The following is an 11,670-nucleotide window of genomic DNA, read 5'->3' as shown; positions in this document are numbered from 1 at the left end:
AAACATCAAGGATGATTAATGAAAACAGGATGCACCGGAGCGCAATTTTGAGTCTCATAGCGAAGAGTTTGAATATTTAAGTAAATAAAGGTATGTTTTACATTTTTTATACATTTGCAAAAATTTCTAAAAACCTTTTTTTGCTTTGTCCTCATGGGATATTGTGTGTAGATTGAGGAAAACATTTTATTGAATCAATTTTAGAATAAGGCTGTAACATAACAAAATGTGGAAAACGTCAAGGGGTCTGAATACTTTCCGAATATACTGTACGTCCAACATATAAAAATCACCTGCGGGCCAGATCTTTAGACTTTAAGGAAAATGTGTTTAATAATATGTACTTGGAACTTTCAAAAAGGACAAAAACACCAATGGAAATGCATTTTTTCTTCATTTTTAATTGTACCTACAGCTTTGTCCATAATATATTATTTCACTTTCAAATAAAATGTATGTGGAGTCAATATTGCTAACAATGTGACAATGGTAAAACATTTCTGTTTTAAATAAAAGCAAAATACAGGAGTAAAAAATCTAATAAAATTGGAAGCACTGTCATGGCCCATCCTACTACCACACACAATCACGTCAACATCCAGAGAAAACAAGTTATATCCAATTGTAAACCCGGTGGTTCGAGCTGTGAATGCTGATTGGCTGAAAGCCGTAGTATATCAGACCGTAAACCACTGGTATGACAAAACATTGATTTTTACTGTTCTAATTACATTTGTAACCAGTTTATAATAGCAACAAGTCAGCTCAGGGATTGGTGGTATATTGCCAATATACCACAGCTAAGGGCTGTATCCAGGCTTACCTTATTGCATCATGCTTAAGAACAGCCCTAAACCGTGGTATATTGGTCACATACCACACCCCCTCGGGTTTTATTGGTTAATTATACCATGGCATTGTTGAATACTTGTTTTGGATTCATTTGAAGGGCATTCTAGAACGTGCATTATTTCCCTATAACGCATGGTATATTTGCACGATATAATTCAATGGCTATAGTTAATTAGTACATGTGCTATGTTTGAGCTGCTTTTGAAAGCAAAAGTCGAATTGAAAGCATTATTGGCATTGTTGAATTCGATTTTCATAATAGCAAACTACGACTGATGGTTTGGTTAGTTAAACTAGCTTGTTTGGTTACCAAGGTAACTACCATCACTAACTAGTAAACTGCATAGCTATCTAAGTGGATGTTGAACACATTTCTACCTCCAAATGAATACATTTCTATCGGTAAATGTGCTAAATTATAGCCATGATATAAAATGGATAATCAAATCGGGACTCTATGCGTTCTCTGGGAAATAATACAACTCAGCTGCACACCTTCCAATTTGTTCATTATTTTCCAGAGAAGGCATAGCCCCTCGTTGATTATCCCTTACATATTTATCAAAGCAGACTGGCTAAATGATTGATCCGACTTTGTGTATATAATGGGAAATCATTACTAACCATACATAGCGTGTTATCCTCTTAAAGAACAGTCCTCATAAGAAACTGTTAAATCACACAAGCTTCACAAACAAATAACATGTGTTTGTCTGTTCAGCATGTACAGGGGTTAGTATGTTATTTACAGCACAAGCCTATGCTTATCCAGTAGTCTATGTGGTAAAGTTGACAATGAAAAATACAGTTGTATTTTGAAAGTGACATATACATTGCAGTGGAATGTCATAGTTAAAGATAAGAGATATTGGGACTTAGATTGAGTTCAAAATAAAGTCATCAAAATTGCACTGTATTGCTTGTGGTTGGTTGCCTGCTTGTCCATGTACATGCAAGTATGCTTTAAGTAAATGAGGTTCCATTGTGACTGCTGTGTGAAAATACTCACTTCCTTTTTACCCCACACTGTATACTGCATGCAAATTGAGGCTAAATGCATTTGCTGCATGAATGTGACTGACAGGATTCAATATCTAGTTATCAAATCAAGTAGACTACAAGTTGTGTCATGAGTTCTCTAATATGCCAAATAAAAATAAAAAAACACTTACATTTTGTAAATGATCTCGTTGGGTCTTTACTTGACTCCAGTCATAATTTTTTCAAAACTAAATCATAAAAACAAATTCATTACTTTAGTCATGATTAACAGTAAAAGTTTCAATACATTGTCATATGCGACATGAGGCTGAATTTCTTTTCATTATTTTTGGATTAAACAATATTTAACATAGCCATGTAACTAGCTATGGTTTCCTCTCCTAACACCTAAATAAGAAGCTACATTCTATAAAGATAAATCATGCATACACAACAAGAGTAATCAGCATGCATTTAGGCCTACAATATACTAGCACAAGATGAAAAATAATCAAAATGTCTTGCCTCTTAAGAAAAGCAAGCCGCTAAAACAAATTCATATCAGTCAGGAAAATCTGAAGGTAAAAATAAAAAGAGTAATGTCCATGTTAGTGGAAACATTTTTTTTGCTGTCATTCAGAATTCTATAATTATTCTAATTCATCACAAGAGTCAGATATTTGCTGTTTCTCTGAGTCTCTTTGTTTAAAAACAGAGATTTTCATAATTGGATATTTTTCACAAAAATGCGAAGGTTCATTAATAGCTACATTTCTAAGCCAACATACTGTAATATCTTCTGTGATATTGGGTCTACAATGTTTGTGGTCAGATGACCTGTCATTCCAAGAAAAAGACACATTACTTCAAAATAAAACTGCAAACGAAAGTATATATTACAATCAGAGTCCACACTCCATTCCTCACTCTTCATCCTCATCACATGGGCTTCTGTATCTGTGCGTTTCATTCATTCCAATGCAACATCATCCTCAACTTCTTCAGCAACCCTATCCTTGTCTAGCTACTCAATAGCAACTTGACGCCTCCAGTCCCTACATACTTCGGTCTTTGACATTCCAGGTCAATACTAGAATGTACCCAATACACAAATTGTTGCATTATCAGCTTTCACATTATTCGCAAAAAGGTGCTTTGCCCACCACCTGGTCGGGCCCAGAAGCATTTAAACTATTTGAAGTAAACACTCTTTTTGTGTGTATAATGTGAAAGCTATTTAATGTCTCCCCCAATACCCTTCAACAGTCCAATACAAGTCCTTCTTGCCACTGGTTGTGGCTAGCAGCTAGCTTAGTAAGTACTAGCCCTAACACACCCCCACACCTTCTCATTAGCATTCCAGACCGATGGTGGAGAGCAGCTGATCCAGGGCGTCCAGCTTCACGTTGGCCTCCTCGATGGCACTGAAGGTCTGAACGTTACTGGTGATGTGGAAGCGGATGTCGTCCACCAGAGGGATGGAGTCGGTCTCGTGTCGGTCCTCCACTGCCCCAGCATCCTCCTTGATCATGTCAGCAAACTCAGGCTGCTCTACCAGCTGTTGAGGAGAGGGGCAGCTGTCAGATGGGACACAGCAATGACCATCCTTGCACAGCCTATAATGACAGACACTCACCCTCTCTATGATCTTAGCCATGTACTCCGTGCACTGGTCCTCCAGACGAGACAGTCTGAAGAGCTTGGCTGTCTTCCACATGTGCAACACGTTATCCTCACACAGCATCTTGGCCAGCGTCTTACCACACAGACGCTTCAGCCCGGGGAGCAGGTACATATCAGCCACACACAGCACATCAAACACATTATCTGGGGACAGCTGGACCCAGGCAGAGAGAGTATTACAATACATTAGGAGAAACAGAAAGACAAGACTCTGGTGAGTTCATAGAAATATCATCACTGCAGGAATTCTGTCTGAACTGACCTCAGTGTCGTCGCTGTATACGTAATAGAGGAGACGGATAAAGATCTCGTGGGAGATGTTGTGGATGGTAAGGACTGGGGTGCTGGGCTGGGACTGCATCATCTCTCCCTCACTGAAGTGGTCCTGCAGCAACGCCTTAAAATAGTCACTGCGTCCACAGAAAAACGCCTGGCCAGAGGGGATAAAGACAACTTGTTAGCCCATAATAATTAACTGAGGAGATGCATAAATAATGACTAATTCCAAAATCATAGCCTGACGATTAACTCATCTAGCTTTGTACTTTGTTAGAGGTATGTGGAGCACACCTTATGACACAGGAAGTCATAACCTTCAACCCTGAAGCAAATGTCAGGGTAGCTAGGGAAGTTATCAGTTCTGTCAAATGGAAGCTCGCCAAATCCCACCTACAGAAAAACAAAACAAAATGACAAAGATCCTTGACAATTCACTTATTATGAATGAACAAAAGGTTTATTTACATCAAGGGATAATCATAAGTGGCAACCTTGAATATGATTAGCTGGTCCCACATCTGTTTGGTATGTGCTTTAGCCAACGCCTCTGACTATTCTTGCCATGCTAACAATGATAGTTAGAAGAGTTGGCTAAATCCCAAACGATGTGGGACCAGGCTAGTTTGTAATGTTCTTACTTTTAGCTCAGCAGGGAGGGCACAGTCTGCCAGTTGAGCCATCTCCTCCTGATGCTGACAGCTGTGAGGCTCCAGGGTCAGAACCTTTACACAGGTCCCTGGCTTATTGGAGACTATGCATGGAAGCAGACACAGAGAGACAGGTGAGACACCATGTAACAATGTAAATGTGTAGGCCTAATTTAAAGAGATTTAAGAAGAGGGAGCTTACCAAACTCATACACCTGTTTACACTTGCTCTCCAACTCATCAATAAGGTCGCCCATTTTGCACTGTTTGGCCAGCCGCTTGCAGTCCTCCACGTGGCTCACATCAATGTCCATACGACCTGGAAGCGAAAGCCGTTTAGCTCATAACACTAAATGTAGGCTACACAACTTTGAAAGACAGTGTATGCTGCCACTTTATGATGCAGTCATGTTAGACTTTATGGTTGCCATATCATATATCATCACCTTTTTAGAGAAAGACTGAAAATACCCTAATCTTCTGACTGGATCGAAACATACATTTCAGGATTCAATCAAGGATGAGCTTGAACGCAGCCCTCAGGCATCATTTACAATCACTGGGATGACTATGACATACTTAGACATCTTTAAATGCAAAATGCCAGTTTACATACTGCACATTTGCCTAATCTTAATTAAAACATCAACATGTCTGACTTCCATTATGTTCATTTGTGATCTTAGCCTAATTCTGCATTCATACATCTAGTTATACACCTCAAACAATAGAAACCAACCAGTGTAAAAATACTGCAGGATGGCACCAAAGGCTGCTGGGTTGATCTGAAACAGGGTGGAAAAAAAGGTTTTTTTTCTTAATCCATATGGATCTTTTACTGTGTTTACACTGTTACTTTAGATTCCCTTTTGGCCAAGTGAATGTTTTGGTAGCATTTATACATACAGCCCTGATTGAGTTTGTTTCCACAGAAATTCTTACTGAAACAATCTTTTTAGTACATACTTCATATAATTCCTGTATCAAATGGTTTGCAATTGTGCTTGTTGTAATGACTCCTAAATTAATAACAAGGTAAATAGCATATTATGAAGTAAACACATTTATTAAAATCAATAACGTCAAATATAGCTACACCCCCCCCACCGTCCAATCCAACGTAATGCTGTCATGCCTATCTGAAAAAGGTGGTGTAACACAACACCTACCAAAGGGTGTTTGAGGGGGATCAAGTTCTTTCCTTTCCATTTGGTTTCAAACATGGCTGTGAAGTACTCTGAGCGAGCGCTCAGCACACAGCGGTGAGCCTGAAATGTCTCACCGTGAACCAGGAACTTGACGTCACTATACTGGCCCTGCTCCAGTAACCTAGATACAAACAGCAGACAGAAGGGGAGGACAGGGAGAAAGCAGGGCCAAATGAGTGTTGATGTTAGAGTTTCACTGCTTCTGTATAATATAAGCAGACAAACAGAAGTACAGGCAACACAGAATGAGGAAAACACAAAGCTAACGGCTATAAAACATTACGATGCAGTTAAGATGCATTGTAGCGTTACAGCGCCTTACGTGAGAAGAAAGTGGTCATAATAGTCCCTCTGCATGGCTTGGGCTGTGATGCACTTGTACTCTTTTAGGAGACGTCGGATGGAGTCACTCAGAGAGCCATACATGCATCGCTCTCCATCAAATGTGTTGGCTTCACACTTTGCTCCTGAAAGCCCAAATGGAAAACAGTGTACAGGTCACCTCCAAGACACAATTAATTGCATATAGGATAACAGTGCATTTGGAAAGTATTCAGACCCCTTGACTTTTTCCACATTTTCTTACTTTACAGCCTTATTTTAAAATAGATTAAATAATTATTTTTCCTCATCACTCTACACACACACAATACCCCATAAGGAAAAAGCAAAAAACAATTTAGATTTTTTTGGCAAATGTATATAAAAAAAATAAAAAACTGAAATACCTTATTTACATAAGTATTCAGACTGTTTGCTATGAGATTGAGCTCGGGTGCATCCTGTTTCCCTTGATCATCCTTGAGATGTTCTGTCTATATAAACACACCTGTCTATATAAGGCCCCTCAGTAGACAGTGCATGTCAGAGCAAAGACCAAGCCATGAGGTTGAAGGAATTGTCTGTAGAGCGCCGAGACAGGATTGTGTCAAGGCACAGATGTGGGGAAGGGTACCAAAACATTTCTGCAGCATTGAAGGTCCCAAGAACACAGTGGCCTCCATCATTCTTAAATGGAAGAAGTTTGGAACCACCAAGACTATTCCTAGAGCTGGCCACCTGGCCAAACTGAGCAATCGGGGGAGCAGGTAGCCTAGTGGTTAGAGCGTTGGACTAGTAACCGAAAGGTTGCAAGATCAAATCCCAGAGCTGATAAGGTACAAATCTGTCGTTCTGCCCCTGAACAAGGCAGTTAACCCACTGTTCCTAGGCCATCAATGAAAATAAAAATGTGTTCTTAACTGACTTGCCTAGTTAAATAAAGATACAATAAAAAAAGGGCCTTGGTCAGGGAGGTGACCAAGAACACGATGGTCACTCTGACCGAGCTCAAGAGTTCCTCTGTGGAGATGGGAGAACCTTCCAGAAGGACAACCATCTCCGCAGCACTCCACCAATCAGGCCTTTATGGTAGAGTGACATGACAGCCCACTTGGACATTGCCTAAAGGACTCTCGGACAATGAGAAACAAGATTCTCTGGTCTGATGAAACCAAGATTGAACTCTTTGGCCTTAATGCCAAGCGTCACGTCTGGAGGAAACCTGGCACCATCTTTACGGTGAAGCATGGTGGTGGCAGCATCATGCTGTGGGGATGTTTTCAGCGGCAGGGACTGGGAGACTAGTCAGGATCGAGGGTAAGATGAACAGAGCAAAGTACAGAGAGATACTTGAATAAAACCTGCTCCAGAGTGCTCAGGACCTCAGACTGGGGCAACGGTTCACCTTCTAACAGGACAACGACCCTAAGCACACAGCCAAGACAATGCAGGAGTGGCTTTGGGACAAGTCTCTGAATGTCCTTGAGTGGCCCAGCCAGAGCCCGGATTTGAACCCAATCAAACATCTCAGGAGAGACCTTAATGGCTGTGCAGCGACGCTCCCCATCCAACCTGACAGGGCTTGAGATAATCTGCAGAGGAGAATGGGAGAAACTCCCCAAATACAGGTGTGCCAAGGTTGTAGCGACATTCCCAAGAAGACTCGAGGCTGTAATCACTATCAAAGGTGCTTCAAAGTACTGAGTAAAGGGTCTGAATACTTATGTAAATGTAATATTCAGTTGAATCCATTGAAAAAAATGTCTAAACCTGTTGACGCTTCAACATTATGGGGTATTGTGTGTAGATTGACGGGGGGAAACAATTTAATCCATTAGAATAAGGCTGTAATGTAACAAGACCCCCGACCCCAAACCCTGTTTTTAAACCATGTAAATGTGCTTTGACACTTGGGGCAAATTCCAGCTTTACCATTAGCCAACAGGTACTGGACCAGCTCCTCATGGCCACAGAGGCAAGAATAGTACCTGTGGAAGAATACATTGTTAAGTTACATTACATTCTTAACAATGACCTTGTCAAATATATTGTGTGCAGGCTACATTCTGCCATATTAACTCCGTACTTACAACGGGGTGCTGTCCCATTTGTCTCTTACATTGAGGTCCACGTCTCTCTGTTCAACAAGATACCTTGACAGGAAAATGGACGGTCAATAGGCCAATACAGGCAGTTAAGACAGGTTATGGTAGAAACTGTCTTCATCTTAATGCTGGTCTCCACATGTTCACATTCCACACAAACAGTACAATCCTAACTGTATTCCAAATTCTAGACTGACAAACTACGTTGTTTGATTTAACATAAGTTAACACCATATAGCCCTCTTTAAAAGTTAGTGTTTTTTTATTGCACTCTTCACTAATAGATAGAAGAAGAGTTTGGAAAGCAACCTACTTAAAATTTGTATATCGGTCAAGATGAAAAGTTTCCAGGTTGGAAGTTGCCAGATATGTGCGCAGAATAAACAAGAGTTGTATTTATAGTTTCTAGCTAAACCTACTTTCATGCACATGAATTGAACCTAGTAATACCAAAACACACAAACACAATATCGCCACTGGCATGACTTCAAAGCCCAGACTTCAACAGACCAACGCAAATAGCATAGCGTATGCTAACATAGGCACTAACGTTAGCTCACTGACAAATTTGCTAAATATTTCTAACACTACTACTGACCACAAGGTTGTCTTTGTTTATATCTAAGCACGCTAAATAACCTCATCCCGCTGCTGCGAACTACGCATTTCTATTCCACAGACTCCATTTACCTAACTCTGGAAATGTCGCCCTTTCTGCAACTTGTAAACAAATCGTACGCGTCCATCTCCGCAGCGTTTTCGGTTCTCTGTAATGCATTGAAACGGCCTGCCTGTTAGACAGGTGTGGATCCAGTTATAATTTCCTGTAAAGTGTAAACAATTGATCTTACTAGCAAGTTCTTTCTTGCAGTGCAACTATTTACAGACTTATATTTTGATCACCAGTGTTGTTTTGCGGTTCATATAGTCACATGACCAGAGAAGGTGGAGCGAGATGACATTTACTTCCGTATTTTCTTGATTTCCTCTTCTCTGATAGGTTGACTAAACCACGGGTCTAGGATCAGATTAGTATCACACCCATAATCCTTACCAAGGGGCCAGAGTTCGTTTAGAAGCACAGTTTCGACTGCTCTTACAGTTTTATTTCGGTACTGCAGTTTAACTGACACGGCCCATAAAGCCTATTTCCATACACGGCCTCGTAGAGAAGGCAGATTAGAGAATTCCTAATAAAACACTTTAGCCATCACCTTGGTCCACAAAACATCCATTGAATTATTCAAATAATTGTCGCAATCCTAATAAAACACTTTAGCCATCACCTTGGTCCACAAAACATCCATTGAATTATTCAAATAATTGTCGCAGAGCCCCCCCCCCCCCCCCCTCCATTACTCACAGCCGAAGATATTAACATTTTATATTCATCCAATGTCTGCCATGTTTTTGGATGATGACCTGAAGGCATTGTTGCTGATGGTGCTGCTCCCTGTTGCCATGTTAATATGATATTCGGAATTTAAAACTCTGAAATGTTCGACTTGCTAACTGATTGAACATGGAATGTGTATAACTACAACCAGTTAGCAAGTCGTAAATGTCAACATTTCCTAGTTCCGATTTGCATGTTGGTCAGTATAAACCGGATGCAACCCGGATATAGATGGTCCATGATTCGGTATGCGAACATGAGTAGATTACGTTGAAAACAATGAGTGGACATCTTAGACTCAGATTTTATTATACCTCAGTGATCCTTACCCATATGAGGTTGCGGCACCTTAATTGGGCAGGACTGGCTTGTGGTAATGGTTGGAGCGGAATGGTTTCCATGTGTATAATGCAATTCCATTTGCCCCGTTCCAGCAATTATTATGAGCCGTCATTCCCTCAGCAGCCTCCACTGTCCTTACCCTAACTATTGGTGCGATGAAAAAGTATCTGGGTGTGTTCAAGCAGTAAGCCTAATGAATGCCGACTGTAGACAAAATTTGTCGAGTGAAGTCGGGGAGCTGCATCTGCGACAGCCGAAAGTCGTACACTGTAATGGTTTTCCAACAATAAGGCTCAGATCAACATAGCTGCAATTGCCTATAAACGTTTTTCTGTATAAATGTCTGAAACTTTTCTATATCCCCATGTCACACACTCACAAACTGAAAACATAATGTGTTTAAAATGAATTGGTTAGAGAGGTCTCAAATATCACTTTCGTTTGTAGCTTTAGAATTGCGTCAAAGCTGAGTCCTGTTTCTGTCACGTCTTTGGCCACGTCAGCGTGGGTCAAACAAAAACACCCTTAATGATCAGTTGGCAAATACTGCCTCCCACAATTCAGGTGATGGCTGCATGGTGCAGTTGGTGAGAAGCAACTGCAGCGACTTCATCACCTCTGGTCACATGATTTTTGTAAAGATCATGTAGTCGCAAGTTGGACAATGTTTCTAACCATAACGCAACACAATTTGAAAGGCGTCACCGACTTGACAAAACTGCTCCCCTCGAACGAGCCTTCTGGTTAGGGTAATTTATTCCACCCTCCGTGACAGCATTTTATCAAAGACAGCACAGTATGAAGATAGGCAGAAACTGTTTCCCCAATAGATATTCCGATCTTGCTTGTAGTCGATGTCATGGCGACGTTGTCTAGCTAAACTCATGCGCAGAAACACGCCATCGGGTCTAACGGTCGTCTCGCCAAACTGCGCATGTGCAGGCCAATAAATATGAAAGTCCCTCCTTCGATATAAAGTTGTTTTTGAGTTTGTCACGAGGTTGGAGTAATAACGCATAATAACGAGATAAGGTCACAAGTGTTTCCATAAAATATGTCTGGGTTTATACATCTTCTATTGTACAGAAAGTGAATATCTTAATCAATGGATAGTGACAGAATTAGATTACTTCCCAAACAAAGTCTAGTTTATGTCTCCTCGGCAATAGGACGTTGTAGCTCAGCCTTTGAATATCAAAGAAACTAAACAATGATATTCCCATATGCATCGATGTCACGTCTTTCCCGGGTTTCTTTTACAGCTGTTTTTTAGCATAAAACATCGCGGACCAAAGCACTGTTATAGATCACTTTATATTTCGGATCAGTTTTATTATCTTAAAAACCTTAAACTAACAAAGAGTAGGCCTGTGCTGTTTGCCATTTTCTTTATTAAAGCGAGGCCTATGCCATACCTTGTCATACGCCTCAATTCAAGTCTTGGTTTTAACTTGACAGGCCTGCACTGACAGTGAGGTAGGCTGTTTAATTAAAGAGTGCATGGTGGGTGGAGAAATTGACTGACAAATCTATGGATATAGCAGCCTTTAACCTAATTTCATCTGTCAAACATCTTGTTTCTTTAATAGGAAGAAATAGGCTCCAACATAAAGTCTAATTAAAATGAAAACGGTTTAAATGAATTATGCCTACTTGAATTTGCCTTCTTTCATCACCATGAGCTGTCGATTTCTGACTCACCAGGCTGGGGAGACACGCTGCAGGCCTGGTGTGCGGAGCAGGCACAGGACTCACCAGGCTGGGGAGACACACAGGAGGCCTGGTCCGTGGAGCAGGCACAAGACTCACCGGGCTGGAGAGACACACTGGAGGCCTGGTTCGGGGAGCAGGCACAG

The 11,670-nt window shown here is 40.8% G+C and overlaps 1 protein-coding gene across 2 annotated transcripts; it reads right to left on the bottom strand.

Annotated features, from left to right (window-relative positions):
- Nucleotides 1–375: 375 nt before the first annotated feature.
- On the bottom strand, nt 376–10,705 carry abtb1 (ankyrin repeat and BTB (POZ) domain containing 1). 2 transcript variants are annotated; one of them, XM_055932164.1, is made up of 12 exons: nt 9,802–10,705; nt 8,062–8,124; nt 7,904–7,959; nt 5,973–6,117; nt 5,612–5,771; nt 5,182–5,227; nt 4,645–4,761; nt 4,434–4,546; nt 4,087–4,185; nt 3,779–3,946; nt 3,470–3,670; nt 376–3,391 (listed from the first exon to the last, which is right to left on the bottom strand). In XM_055932164.1, the coding sequence occupies exons 4-12, from the start codon at nt 6,074–6,076 to the stop codon at nt 3,185–3,187; spliced, it is 1,215 nt and encodes a 404-aa protein (XP_055788139.1). In that variant the 5' UTR covers nt 6,077–6,117; nt 7,904–7,959; nt 8,062–8,124; nt 9,802–10,705; the 3' UTR covers nt 376–3,184. The 2 variants fall into 2 exon arrangements, with proteins under 2 accessions (XP_055788139.1, XP_055788138.1); XM_055932163.1 differs by lacking the exon at nt 9,802–10,705 and adding an exon at nt 8,767–9,329.
- Between the last annotated feature and the right edge of the window lie 965 nt (nt 10,706–11,670).

This window comes from Salvelinus fontinalis, chromosome 8, assembly GCF_029448725.1.
Source record: "Salvelinus fontinalis isolate EN_2023a chromosome 8, ASM2944872v1, whole genome shotgun sequence".
NCBI lineage: Eukaryota > Metazoa > Chordata > Actinopteri > Salmoniformes > Salmonidae > Salvelinus > Salvelinus fontinalis.
The sequence above is the reverse complement of the archived record's forward strand: the minus strand, read 5'-3'. Positions and strand labels throughout refer to the sequence as shown.

Coding starts and splice junctions, on each gene's coding strand:
- abtb1 (XM_055932163.1), bottom strand. CDS start 8,822: ATGGACGCGTACGATTTGTTTACAAGTTGCAGAAAGGGCGACATTTCC. Junction 4,547..4,644: donor TAAACAGGTGTATGAGTTTG/GTAAGCTCCCTC, acceptor TTCCATGCATAG/TCTCCAATAAGCCAGGGACC. Junction 3,671..3,778: donor TATACAGCGACGACACTGAG/GTCAGTTCAGAC, acceptor GCCTGGGTCCAG/CTGTCCCCAGATAATGTGTT.